This window comes from Acinonyx jubatus, chromosome B1 (assembly GCF_027475565.1).
Source record: "Acinonyx jubatus isolate Ajub_Pintada_27869175 chromosome B1, VMU_Ajub_asm_v1.0, whole genome shotgun sequence".
NCBI lineage: Eukaryota > Metazoa > Chordata > Mammalia > Carnivora > Felidae > Acinonyx > Acinonyx jubatus.
Window position 1 is genome coordinate 13754667 of NC_069382.1, and position 14407 is coordinate 13769073.

General features: G+C 39.2%; 1 protein-coding gene and 1 pseudogene across 3 annotated transcripts in view; both read left to right on the forward strand.

Moving 5' to 3' along the window:
• WWC2 (WW and C2 domain containing 2) overlaps nucleotides 1-14407 on the forward strand; it is a 208901-nt gene that overhangs the window by 112680 nt on the left and 81814 nt on the right. For all 3 annotated transcript variants that reach the window (XM_053216267.1, XM_027077072.2, XM_027077073.2), the window contains one exon: nucleotides 471-547. In XM_053216267.1, coding sequence (XP_053072242.1) covers nucleotides 471-547 — 77 coding nt within the window. The remainder of the gene's footprint in view (nucleotides 1-470; nucleotides 548-14407) is intronic.
• On the forward strand, nucleotides 6037-9905 carry LOC106979306 (mitochondrial import inner membrane translocase subunit TIM14-like; annotated as a pseudogene).

Sequence of the window (14407 nt, forward strand, 5' to 3'; positions counted from 1 at the left end):
TTAGCGGGAGGAGCTAGAACTGTTGGCTGGAATGAAGTTTTCTGTCGATCACCTGCTTACATCTCAGAAATGGATCGCCTGGAGCTGGTTTGTTTAAAGAAGCAGTTTTGATGTGAGCGGCTCAGAAGTTCTGCTTAAATTACCGGTTTCTGGGTAACGCACAGCTCTGACAAACCGTGTGCACAGGAAGGTCCTCTGAGAGTTCGTACATAGGTGTGAAATCCAGAAACCAGTAGGCTCCATGGTCTTTAAGGCATTCCTCTTTCTTGAGTTTTTTTAAAAAAAAAGTATAAAGGTTTGAAGACTACTTTTTATATTTAGGTGTCTGATGAATGACAATAAAGGAGTTATAAAGTAAGTATCCACAAAAGCATGTAAATCTCGTTTTTAGAGTTTGTAAATTCCAAGCTGAGAGCTAATTCTACAACTGGTAAAAGTTCTTTTGTTTTTTCTTTTTTCTCTTTGAAAAGTATTCTCAGGATCTTCATCCAGCACTAAGTACGATCCCGATATTTTAAAAGCGGAGATCTCCACTACGCGATTAAGGGTAAGGTTTTTCTTTATCATGGTTCTATGTTTAACATAGGCATCGAATCTGAGGGTGACGGAGAGGGCTTTAGTGATCTGGCAGGAACGTCCTCCACTTTTTCCTGGAAGCTGGCCATTCTGCCTTTGTTACCACGTTCAGTGCCCGAGACCGTCCTTGTTGGAGAGACCGTGTGTTCCGTTACTCGGCGATTGTTATTACCTGCATCGTGTTACATGTATTATACGCACCCAGTATGTTAAATGTACTTACTTAATGTACACTAATGTGACGTTACAATAGACTTAGAATATTTAGTATATTAAATCAAAATTTGAGTCTCTGTAACCTTCCCTGACCCTGCTGGAAAGCGTCTTCCAGAGCTGAGGGTAACTGCCCTCCTGTTGGACAAGCCGGTACTTACAGGTGCCCACAGATCGTGTTCCCACATCATCCCTTCTCTCGGTCAGACTTCACTCGTTCCTCACACCGCCTCATGGCTTTGTTTCCTGATCTTTACCTTAAATCTTTTTGACCCAACTGCTGCTAAGGCCAGACCTTGTGTATCCTTGATGTTTGGAGTCTGAAAGACCGTTCGTCAAGTAACTGCTTTCATGCAACCAGGACGTAGGTCACGAAGTAGATTATTATCATGACTCCAGAAGCCCCCGCTGCGTCCCTGCATCGATGCTGTCCTTCTCCCAAAAGGTAACACTGGCCGCCTCAACGTGGTAGGGGAATTTTTTGCTTGCTCGCTTTGAATTTTGTAAAACGGGAATGTTACCGTACGTATCATGAATGGCTTCCCTTGAAGGAACATTTCGAGATTCATCCACGTTAGCCTTTACTGCGTTAAGGCATCCCACTTTTGTCTGCACACCCTGATTTCTGTATCTCGGCCAACTACCGATGTACGTTAGCATTTATTCCGATTTCCGGTAATTAAAAAAAATACCTTTCTGTGATGCATGTCTTTTGGTGCACATAAGTACACGTTTTCATTTGTTGTGAAACTCGGAGAGGACTTGCCATGTCGGAAAACACACATGCTTCAACTTAGCACTTGCTGACAAAGGGCTTCGGGCCTTCTAATTTCCTGATACCTGCCCTTAAGGTTTAAACTACTTTTTACACATAGCTTCTGCATTCATCCCCCAGGTTTTGAACTTTGTATTTTTATTATCAGTTCAAAATATTTTCTAACTCTTTATGATTTCTCATATAAGGGTATTAATTTTTAAACAGTTGAGGATTTTCTTACCTTTTTTTTTTTTTTTTTTTTTTTTTACTGATTTCAGCCTAATTCTCCACTGTGTCTTTTTCAGTTCTAAAATTTCTATTGGAGTATTTTTTATTTCTAGTTACTTGCCCACATTCTGCACACTGATATGTAGGTTTTTGAACAAAATAATCCGTTGCTTTTAAGCTCCGCATCTTTATTAATACAATGTCTAGATTTCCTATACGTTGGATTCTTCAATGTGGTCTGTTTGTTTCTCATGACTTTTGCTCACTATTTGGGCAAGCTTCGTATCGCTGCTTACTTTTTATTAAGAGCCATATATTATGAATGAAGAAGTATAAGGATAATTTGAACTTTGGGATGATCTTGTCATCCTTCAGTGAGGATTCAGTTTTGCTTCTCATGGGCAGTTCGGCCAGGGGCCGATAATTATAAATCCGTCTCGGGTCAAGCTATCTGAAATCTGGGCTTCATTCTTCTTCTAAGAGGCGCGTCTATTTCCCGTCTACCCTTTCTCTTAGGGCAGAGCTCTTCAAAATCCCAACTGAAATTTGAGAACGTTTATGAGGGCCCCTTCTGCTCGACTCAGGTCAAACTCCAAATCTCTCCCCTGAACCTGTCACCTCTATGGGATCGATAATAGCTTGTGGCTCCAGTCACTGTCTTCTCCCACCTTTTCAGCCTCTCTGTTGTGCACACAAATGCTTCAAAAGGAAAAACATCGCCTAGTCTGGATCCTGACTATGAGCTTTCCTTACCTTTTGAGTCTTTAGCACAAATTCCTGCTGCCTTGGTAGTTCTCCCATGTCTTCATGTAGATGTTTTGTTTGGTTTTGTTTTTTCTCACAACTTTTCTATTTGTTCTCCGAGGAAGAGTGTGAAAACAGTTTGTATTCTTAGAAGCTGTATCTCCCGTCAGTTTGGATTTCTTGGTTTAATTTATGAAATCATTAATAGAAGTGTTCTGTGTCATTCTGCCATAAACATCCGTCCAGTGTATCACTGACCCTTTACTCCGTCAGCCCACCATATTCGTCTGTACGTTTCTTGAGAATATCATGCGATGGCTGGTCAGATGCCTTGTTGTTGTACCTCAGTCCTGTGTCTACACATTTCTGTGACCTGCTTGGCTAGATACCTTACCTAAAAAATGGAAATGAGGATATTTTTTCCAATTTACTCTTCGTAAACTTCAGTACTCACTTGAGCTATGCACTTCTCAGGAAATGATCACTTATGATTGCCCTTTGAAATTTTAACAGTTTTTCACAGTTCTTATCTTTGTAAAACACGTTGTAAATGGAATATTACGCGAGGAATAGCGTTCCATTTTTTCCTTTTAGGAAAGATGTAAACCAAAGAGAAGATTTAAAAGCAAACGCATGTAGGATATCTCATCCACATAAACCATTTAGAAGGAAATGAAGCCCCATTGGAATTGGGGGATCCCAGGAGACCCCAAGTGGTCACATTCCCCAGACCTGTCTCCTAATGCGGCTGGCCCTCTTAGATAAAGCTTATCTTGCCCCAGGTTTGATGTACTCTTACTATCAGCAGTCTGTATTTCATATATGTATTTAATCACTGTGAGGCCACAAAAATGAGCTATAAGAGAGTGCCCGCCTCAAGAAAGCACTTCCCTCCAGAAGAGGGTGTAAGACATTAATAACCAGCTGGAATGTGGGAGATCAGAAATGACTGTCTTCGTCTTTGTCGTTCGTGAATAGTTTAACACTTCCTGTCAGTGTAAATGCCTTTTTATAAGCACTCCCACAGCAAATTGGCCCTTGTGGTCTATGCTGCTACTGTCGTGGTCTGAACACTGTGAATCAGATGGTGCCCTCGCTCTGCTGTTTGTGCACATTTTGGCCAGGTAGCCCTTTTGGAATGCCCCCGCCATCCGGAAGTGGATGGGTGACTTGGCAGAGTCTCATAGATGTTGGTAACTTGGCCCTTCTTGGCTTGCCTCCCCTTTAGAAATCCCTGTGTCTGTTAGTCCCTGTCCCAAGCTGATGCCACGGAAATAATAACTCATGAATGAACTAACTCTTCCTTGCTTTGGGGTCTCAAGTACCTGCCTGCATTTTTGATCACCAACAGTTGTTCAGGCATAGCCAAACACTAGCGTCATGCTTCATTATCTTGATGTAATGGTGTAAGTAGATGTCGTGCACTTGTTTTACTGAATTAGAGCTAGTTGGTCAAGTATTGGGGAGCTAGGTGCTTAGGAACATCTATCTAAAACATCTGTTTTAGGTCGTAGGTATTGGTGATGATTGGGTTTTCTTTTCCCCCTTGGTCAAGGGATAATAGTACTTCTTGACATCTTATTCCTCATTATTGAAATGGAGAAATAAGTAAGTTCATGCTTTTTATTAATACACTCATTAGTTTTAGAGGTGTCATTTAATGGTACGAGAAAATCTTTCTTGGGAAGAGGAACGTAAAAACTTTTTACTGCAGAATTTATTATTTCTACAGGGAAGTCAGCTATTTCTCAGGAAACTGGGAAAAAAATACTATTTACTTTATTCATAATAGATACTTAGACCATAGTCTTCTTGGGATAGAGAATGGAATATCTCATACAAGCTAAAACTTTAAATTCAGCTGATATTTTAAAGAACTTATACTCCATAACATACATTCATGGTAAAAACTCTCAACGAAGTAGGTTAGAGGAAACATACCTCAACACAATAAAGGCCAGATAGGAAAAACCCACAGCTAACATTGGACTCAGTGGTGAAAAACTGAGAGCTTTCCCCCTAAAGTCAGGAACAAAACAAGGATGTCCTTTGTTAAACACACTTTTATTCAACACAGTACTGGAAGTCCTAGCCACAGCAGTCAGACCACAAAGAGAAATAGAAGCCATCCAAACTGGTAAGGAAGAAGTAGAACCTTCACCATTTGCAGATGACATAATACTACATATAGGAAATGCCAAAGAGTCCACCAAGAAACTACCAGAACTGATAAATGAATTCAGTAAGGTTGCAGGATACAAAATCAGTATACAGAAACCTGTCGCATTTCTGTACACTCATAATGAAGCAGCAAAAAGAGAAATTAAGGAATCAATCCCATGTACAATTGTACCGAAAAAAACAAAATACCTAGGAATGAATGTCATCGATGAAGTAAAAGGTCTGTGCGCTGAAAACTATAAAACATTAATCAAAGAAATTGAAGACAACAAAAAGAAATGGAAAGACATTCCACGCTCATGGATTAGAGGAACAATATGGTTAAGATGTCTAAACTACCCAAGCAATTTACACATTTAATGCAGTCTCTATGAAAATACCAACATTTTTCAGAGAGCTAGAGCAAACAGTCCTAAAATTTGTATGGAGCCACAAAAGACCCTGAACAGCCAAAGCAATCATGACAAAAGAAAAAAACAAAAACAAAGCTGGAAGTGTCATAATTCCAAACTTCAAGTTATATTACAAAGCTGTAGTGATCAAAACAGTATGGTACTGACATAAAAATAGACACATAGGTCAATGGAACAGAATAGAAAGCCCAGAAATAAACCCACAATTATATGATCAATTAATTTTCAACAGAGGAGGCAAGAATATGCAATGGGGAAAAGATAGTCTCTTCAACAAATTGTGCTGGGAAAACTGGTCAGCTCTATGCAAAAGAACAAAACTGGACATTTTCTTACACCATACACAAAGAATAAACTCAAAATGAATTCAAGACCTAAATATGAGAACTGAAACCATAAAATTCCTAGAAAAATCATAGCAGCATCTTTTCAGATATGTCTCCTGAGGCAAGGGAAACATAAGCAAAAATAAACTATCGGACTACATCAAGATAAAAAGCTTCTGCACAGCAAAGGAAACAACAAAACTAAAGGACAACCTAGTGAATGAGAGAAGACATTTGCAAATGACATATCCAATAAAGGGTTCGTGTCCAAAATATATAAAGAAGTTGTACAACTCAAAAAAGCAAACAATCCAATTCAAAAATGGCCAGAAGACATGAACAGACATTTCTCCAAAGAAGACATCCAGATGGCCAACAGACACTTGAAAAGATGCTTAACATCACTATCATCAGGGAAATCAAATGAGAACCACAGGGATATGTCAATGCATACCTGTCAGAGTGGCTAAAATAAAAAACACAAGAAACAGGTGTTGGCGAGAATATGGAAAGAAAGGAACCCTCATGCAGTGTTGGGGGGAATGCAAACTGGTGCAGCCACTGTGGAAGACAGTAATGGAGGTTCTAAAAAAATTAAAAACAGGTTCTGTGCCTACTGGTGGTGGCCACCTCACTGTCTGGTAGAGGCGTGGAATTGGTGGCTGTGGCTTTGGACCGGGATGAACTGCACTCCGCGTGGAGCCCGGGGCGCCGAGCCACAGCCATTGCCAGTACAGCGGTTGCAGTTGGACTGACCGTAGCCGCAGCAGGATTCACAGGCCATTATGTTGTGCAAGCCACGAAACGTGTGGAGCCTCGAGTAAGACCAGCTTTCCGAAGTCTACCAAAATCTGCGTCAATGGAGAATATTAGAGAGGTGGGTTTGAAGTGACAAAATGAGAAGCAGCGTTAATAGTAGATGTAAGCCCTACTGTTAATAAAGGAAAAATAAGAGCTGCTTATTGACAAATTATGCTTTTGAATCATCCAGACAAGGGAGGATCTCCTTATATAGCAGCCAAAGTCAATGAGGCTAAAGATTGACTAGAAAGTCAAGCTAGTAAATGAAGTCAATGTGTGATGAATTTTAAGTTCTTGTTAGTTTACATATATGAGTGCCAGCTTTTTATAAGATGCCTCAAAGCTAAAAAAAAAAAAAAAAAAAAAGAAAGAAAGAAAAAAGAAAAATAGAAAAAGAAATCCAGGAATTGCACCACTGGGTGTTTACCCAAAGAATACAAAACATTAACTTGGAGAGAGATATGCATCCCCATATTTATTGCGGCATTATTTATAATAGCAAATATATGGATGCAGCCCAAGTGGCCATCGATAGATGAATGAATAAAGAAGATACGGTGCATGTGGAATATTTTTTCACCCATAAAAAAATGAATGAAATCTTGCCATTTGAAGCAACATGGATGCATCTAGAGAGAATAATGCTAAGCAAAGTCAGACAAAGACAAATATCATAGTATTTCACTCATATGTGGAATTTAAGAAACAAACGATCAAAGAAGAAAAAGAGACCAAAAAACCCCAGACTTTTAACTAGAGAGAACAAATAGATGGTTACCAGAGGGGAGGGGTGAAATAGGTGATGGGGATTAAGAGTCCACTTGTCTTGATGAGCACTGAGTAATGCATGCAACTGTTGAATTACTATATTGTACACCTGAAACGAACATAACACTGTATGTTAACTGCACTGGAATTAATAATAATAAAATTTAAACATATAAACACACACACAAAACTTATATTCCCAGTTACATATAGGTGAGAGTTGATGAAAACTTGGTGGAGAAAATAGGAGGTGAATTTTAAATTATTTCTGTTGTTTATTAAAGTGAAGTAAAATGTTAGAAGTGTAAAAGAAAATCCCTAGAAATACAAATGCATTTGAGAAACTTATTGAGCACTATAACATATTATGTGATCCAACTTTTACTTTTGCAAAAATAAATAAATAAATAAATAAATAAATAAGGCCCCTTTAGTTAAATTATATACACTCCACTCCAAACACATGGCTGGTTAGTGAGCCACTTCTGTTAAAAACTGTGTACTATATTTTGTTCTCAAATATATTTGCTCCCACATTGTTAACGTGAATTCACTTTGAATTATTTTTAGCAGCGGTGATGGACTCGGAAAAGTCGTCTCTAATCTTACCTGTTTGTAATCTTGTGCATAGATTTATAAGAATGGCAGTTAAAGTTCAATTTGTCCCTTCCCGTGGATAGAGTTAACTCATGTGAACATCGAATTATTACACTTTAACTAACGATGTAACTAACACAAAAATCCTAGCGGTGTGCTTCCGATGAAGAAAAAAACGTGCCTTCTGCGAATGTACATTGCTGCCGATAAGGCTTGTCTTTCCACCCGACACAGGAGGTGTCTTTATACTCACGCTACATTTAAGACTTAGCGGACGTCCCAAGTTCTTCCAGCTGTGATTTACCGGATATTGAAGGAGCTGGAGCAGTACTGAGGCCTCTGGCACCAGCCCGTACGTTAGGCAAGGCTCTCGTTCCTTCAGGACGTTCAGAAATGAATTTGCATTGCAGTTGGTGCTGGGCTAGAAAATAGTACACCGGTCTCAATCGTGAGCGAGAGGAATGATGTGACTTGACTCACATTCCTTCAGAAAGAGAGAGAGCAGACTGAAAGAGAAAAGGAGGCAGGAGGACTCTACTGAATGCAAGAGCCACATTATAGTTGTCTCTATGATGACGTGCTAGGAACTTGAAGTAATTAAAATTCATAACCTAGGAGTGCTTTTTTCGAAAACCGTATTCAGACCTTGAGGAAAGTGACTCTGGAACACTTAGTCACATCCATTGATTTCATCATATTTTCTTTCTCTCTTTCTCTCTAAGGATTTTGGTCTCCTTTTCTAGCTTTGACAGGGGCCATCCAGCAAGCGAAGTAATACATACTTGAAAAGAAATCCTTTATTGACACTGTGCTGTTGGGGAGAGGCTTCGTTTCTTCTCACCCAGATGAACTACCATCTCAGCCTCTCTGGCCCTGACCTTCAATCTCCTCCCTCTTAACTCAAAAACATTCTTACATCCGTAATGCTGACGGCAATTTATAAAATGAAATGCAATTAACTTCTTTTATGAGAAAATATGTAGTCACAGGCAGACAGGAAAATGATAATTCGTAAGTGATCAATTTTAAATGATTCTGTAAAGCCCGGAAACTCATTCTCTCAGTTTTGAAAGGCCGTGGGAGTTCAGGTTTGTGAAACTGTATGTGATAAAGATACTACAATGAATATATTCAAACTAGTACTTATAGTCTGATACTTTTTCTTGATACTTGCACGATAAATACATTGACCTAATGTGTTCACATAAATAAATAGCATATTTATACTATATGCATTTTGTAATCTTCAGCATTTTCATGTGCATGTTTATTTCTAGAGTTGAGAGTGGGAGACATGGTACTAACCGTTTCTACTTTATCAGAGAACCGGAATCAGAGAGCTCCTTCAAGGTATAGGAAAATAGAATTTCGTGATTTGAGATTAGCCAATTGGACACCAGATTTAGATCATGTGCCTTTAGAGAGAGAAAGGAAGATTGAGGAGATAGGTCCAAAAGGGAGATATTTTGTAGGCTGTTGGAATCATACAAATCTCTTTTATCTTTTAATACATATACATTTTTAATGTTTGTTTTTATTTTGGAGAGAGAGAGAGAGCGAGTGCACTAGCGGGGGAAGAGCAGAGAGAGAAGGAGACAGAGAATCTGAAGCTGTCATCACAAAGCCCGACGCGGGGCTCGAACCCACAAACCGTGAGATCATGACCTGAGCCAAAGTCGGGCGCTCAAGCGACTGAGCCACCAAGGCACCCCTCCCACAAATCTCCTTTAAAAGCTCGAAATGGCTCAAATTATGGAAAGAGCCTAAATGTCCATCAACTGATCAATGGATAAAGAAATTGTGGTTTATATACACAATGGAGTACTACGTGGCAATGAGAAAGAATGAAATATGGCCCTTTGTAGCAACATGGATGGAACTGGAGAGTGTGATGCTAAGTGAAATAAGCCATACAGAGAAAGACAGATACCATATGGTTTCACTCTTATGTGGATCCTGAGAAACTTAACAGGAACCCATGGGGGAGGGGAAGGAAAAAAAAAAAGAGGTTAGAGTGGAAGGGAGCCAAAGCATAAGAGACTCTTAAAAACTGAGAACAAACTCAGGGTTGATGGGGGGTGGGAGGGAGGGGAGGGTGGGTGATGGGTATTGAGGAGGGCACCTGTTGGGATGAGCACTGGGTGTTGTATGGAAACCAATTTGACAATAAACTTCATATATTGAAAAAAATAAATAAAATGCAAAAGAAAAAAAAAAAAAGCTCGAAATGGCTCGTTACAGCCCAGGAAGGATTAGCTGCTATAGGAATTGGCTTCTAACAGCTGACAATTAAAGAACTGGGCAACATCTATAAAACAGCTGCTCTCAGACACTGGATAACAGGCAGTTGAACACTGTAATCTCTTACCGAAGTGAAACCGAATAGGTGAGCCCTGAGATCACACCATCTCCAGTGGAGGGAGAAGGTCTAAAACATAGTCTACTTGTGTGCTTGAGCTGAAGAAACAGAAGAATAAAGTTCAGTGAAGGGGAAGCGTCTGGAATTTGTGGGGAATCCTAGAGAGGAAGGAGCTACAGAGAGAGAAGGAACAAGAAAAAGCTCTGGAGCCTTCCAATGTGATCTCCTCAAATCTCTGAGTACTAAGCATGGTATAAAATATGACAAGAATGGGGAAGGAAAGCAGCAGGACAAACAATTCTCAGAGCTCGTAGGGCTCGGAATAGTTTGTGTTCTATGAGCCAGAATGGAGAGACCTCATACGCTATGGGGCAGTAGAAAGAGAGCTCAGTAGTGGGACCACATTAGTCTAAGACTAAAGGCTGCTCTCGAGCTGCCCTAACAGAAACCACAAGCGAGCCTTGAACAGATCACGTTTATTTAAAACAGTTTAACTCTGTGCTAGACTAAAGCCCAGCACTCTTTAAAAGAATACATCAGAATTCAGCACCAATGGTGTAAAATTCACAGTGGCCAACATCTAGTCGAAAATTTCCATGCACGTTGGGAAATGAGAGTAGTGAGGAGAGGCAGAAGGAAGGGCCCCCCAAGGGGCATGAGGAAGCTTTCAGGCGAATGATGGATATATTCTTTATCTTGATTATGTTGGTGGTTTTGTGGGTATATACATGTCAGCACTTATCAAAGTGTATTGTTTAAACACACTCACATTATTATATGCCGGTTATACACCAATGAAGCTGTTAAAAATTGCCAACCAAAGAAGCAAGAAAATATGACTTGTAAGAAAAACAAGAAGTGACAGCTGTTATTTAATTAGCAAGCAAACATGTTAAAATATATTATACAAATTGTTCAATAATGTAGAGGAAAATAGGAGAGAAATAAAAATAGAAAAAAAGATCAAAATAGAAGTTTTGTAGATTAAAAATACAATCTCAGAAGTGAAAAATGACACTAGTTGAGAAGAACCTATATGCTAAGTAAGATCAGTGAATTTGAAGACACTTGACTAGTTAACTATCCAAAATGAATTACACAGATGAAAAAAGCCTGAGAAAACTTTAACAGTGCATTAGTTTCCTCTGATACAATCTTACATGGCCTAATGTATACGTTAGAGCCCCCACTAAAGAGCCAGGACGAAGAAATCATAAAAAATACTTAAAGAAATTAAAACTATAAATCCGTAGGTACTCCAAAGCAGAATAAAAACAGAGATCACACCAAGGTATATTATAATTAAATTGCTGAAAATCAGTGATAAGGAAAAAAAAATCGTAAAAGCAACCATAGAAATTAAACACGTTACATACAGTGGAACATTAAACACATTACGTACAGTGGAACAAAGATAATCAGAACAGACTGCTCATCAGAAACTATGCAAGCTACAAGACAGTAGAGTGATATCTTAATACTAAAAGAAAAAATGGCAACCTCGATTGCTACGCTTAATGAAAATATCTTTCAAAACTGAAGGCAAAAACAAACAACCCACTTCAAAAATGGGCCCGGGAATTAAGAGGGGACTTAAGAGACTCCTGTCTCAAGAAGAGATGCAAATGTTCCATAAGCATATGAAGAGATGATCAACACTGCTGTTCATTAGGGAAATGCAGATCAAAGCCACATGGAGATATCACCTCACAGGTGATATCTAGGTTTTGGTTTTTGTTTCTAAAGTGGAAAATAAACCAATATTGCTGAGGATGCGGAGAAATTGGAATGCTTGTGCATTGCTGGTGGGGATGGAAAATGATCCAACCACTGTGGAAAACAGTATACCAGTTGCTCAGAAACAGAGTTACCATGTGAAATAGCAGTTCTGCTTCTAGGAGTACCCAAGCAGATTCTTGTACACCAGTGGCCATAATGACATTATTCACAATAGCTGAAAGGTAGAAACAACCTGTATTAGTCAGAGTTTTCCAGAGAAACAAAACTAAGTGTGTGTGTGTGTGTGTGTGTGTGTGTGTGTGTGTGTGAAAGAGATTTATTATAAGAATTGGTTCACATGATTGTGGAGACTGGCAAATCCAAATCTGCAGTGTAGACTGGCCAAAGAGGTGGTTCCTATGCAAAGCTTACAGGTGGAGACCCAAGAGACCCAGTGGTACACATGAAGTCTGAAGGCAGTCTCTTGGAGAATTCCCTCTTACTTGGGGAAGCTCATCTTTTTGTTCTAATCAAGTCTTCAGCTGATTGGATGAGGCCCACCCACATTATAGAGGTAAAGCTGCATACTCAGTTCATTAATTTAAATGTTAATGTCACTCAAAAACATTCCCATGTTGACACATAAAATTAGCCACTACACAACTTGTATATCCATCAGCAGATGAATGGCTAAACAAAATACGGTGTGTATGTTTGTGTGTGTGTGTTATTCAGCCTTAAAAAGGAATGAAATTCTGATACATATTATAACATGAATTAATTTTGAAAATATGATGCCTAGTGAAATAAACCAGACACAAAACAATACTGTAATCATTCCCCTTATGTGAGGTGCCTAGAATAGGCAAATTTAAAGAAAGAATAGTTGTTAGGGACTGGGGGAGAGAAGAATGGGAAGTTAGTGTTTAATGGGTACAGAGTTTCAGTTTGGGATGATGAAGATATTCTGGAGATGACTGGTGATGATGGTTGCCCTTAATACCACTACATTGTACACTTAAACATGGTTAAAAGGTTGGGGCGCGTGGGTGGCTCAGTCAGGTAAGTGTTGGACTTCGGCTCAGGTCATGATCTTGCAGTACATGGGTTCGAGTCCTGTTTTGGGCTCTGTGCTGACAGCTCAGAGCCTGGATCCTGCTTCAGATTCTGTGTCTCCCTCTCTCTCTGCCCCTCCCCTGCTAGTGCTCTCTCTCTCTCTCTCTCTCTCTCAATATTAAAAACATTAAAAAATAAAAATAAATACAAATACAAATGGTTAAAAGGTGAATTTTATCATATGGATATTTTACCACAAAATTTTTTTACGAGAAGGTAAGGTAAAGAATCTCTTCAGACACAAATTCTGTGAGAATTGATTGCCTTTAGAACTGTAATATACTAAATGCTAAAGGGAATTTCTTCAAGTAGGGAGAGAACAATACCATATGGAAATTTGGATCTCTATAAAGTAATGAAAAATGTAGGCAATAGTAAGTAAGTGTGTGACTAGAAGACTTTTTAGTAATTTCAAGTCTTTTTAAATATATTTGCTTATTTAAACAAACATAATAAAAATATGTGATGGGGTTTATGAAATATTTAGAAGCAAAATACAGGATATCGCAAAGGTTGGGGGAAAAGAAACTGATATTGTCACAAGGCACGTAAGAAATATAATACTATTTGCAGGTAGTCTGTATATTTTATACACTAAGGCAGGAGTGGCCAAAACTTTTTTTTATAAATATCCAAATAGTTAAAAATCAGATTTTGAGAAATGTTAAGCAAAATTATAAGGTATCCTCTTTGATTTCCTGTTTTCCCACCTTCCCTGGTGATAGTATATACTCTACGTAATCTCCAAGCTGAATATGGTGGATCTTACTTTCGTGATTAAGTTATGTTATATGGCATATTTAACTTAAAAATGGGAAGATCGGGGCACCTGGGTGGCGCAGTCGGTTAGGCGTCCGACTTCAGCCAGGTCACGATCTTGCGGTCCGTGAGTTCGAGCCCCGCGTCAGGCTCTGGGCTGATGGCTCGGAGCCTGGAGCCTGTTTCCGATTCTGTGTCTGTCTCTCTCTCTGCCCCTCCCCTGTTCATGCTCTGTCTCTCTCTGTCCCAAAAATAAATAAAAAACGTTGAAAAAAAAAATTAAAAAAAAAAATGGGAAGATCATCCTGGTGGGCTGGAAAGAATGACATGAGCCCTTTAAAAACAGAGCATTTCTAAAGGGAGACAGAGACAGAGAGAGAGAGAAACAGACTCTTAACTGTAGAGAACAAATGCGGTTACCAGAGAGGAGATGGGGGGGGGGGCGGGGCAGACGGATGGAGGAAATAGGGGATAGGGATTAAAGAGTACACATATCATGATGAAATAAAGTAAAATGATAAAATTTAAAAAACAGAGCATTTCTGTAGCTGGTTATAGAGAAGGAAGTCAGATGTTCAAAATACAACAGGCATTTATTTAATGCACCATTTCTGTATTCAGGATGGAGGAACCCACAGGGAAAGGACCTGAAAGTGACGTTTGCTGATAGCCAGTGAGGAAACTTACTCTCAGTCCTTTATGGAGCCATGGGAATTAAATTCAGCCAATAGCAAGAATGTAATTAGGACTGAATTTTCCCCCAGAGCTTCCGTATGTGAGAACTCAGCCTGGTTGACACTTCAATTTCAGTTTTCTGATACTTTGAACAGAGAACTCACAAGCTAGACCT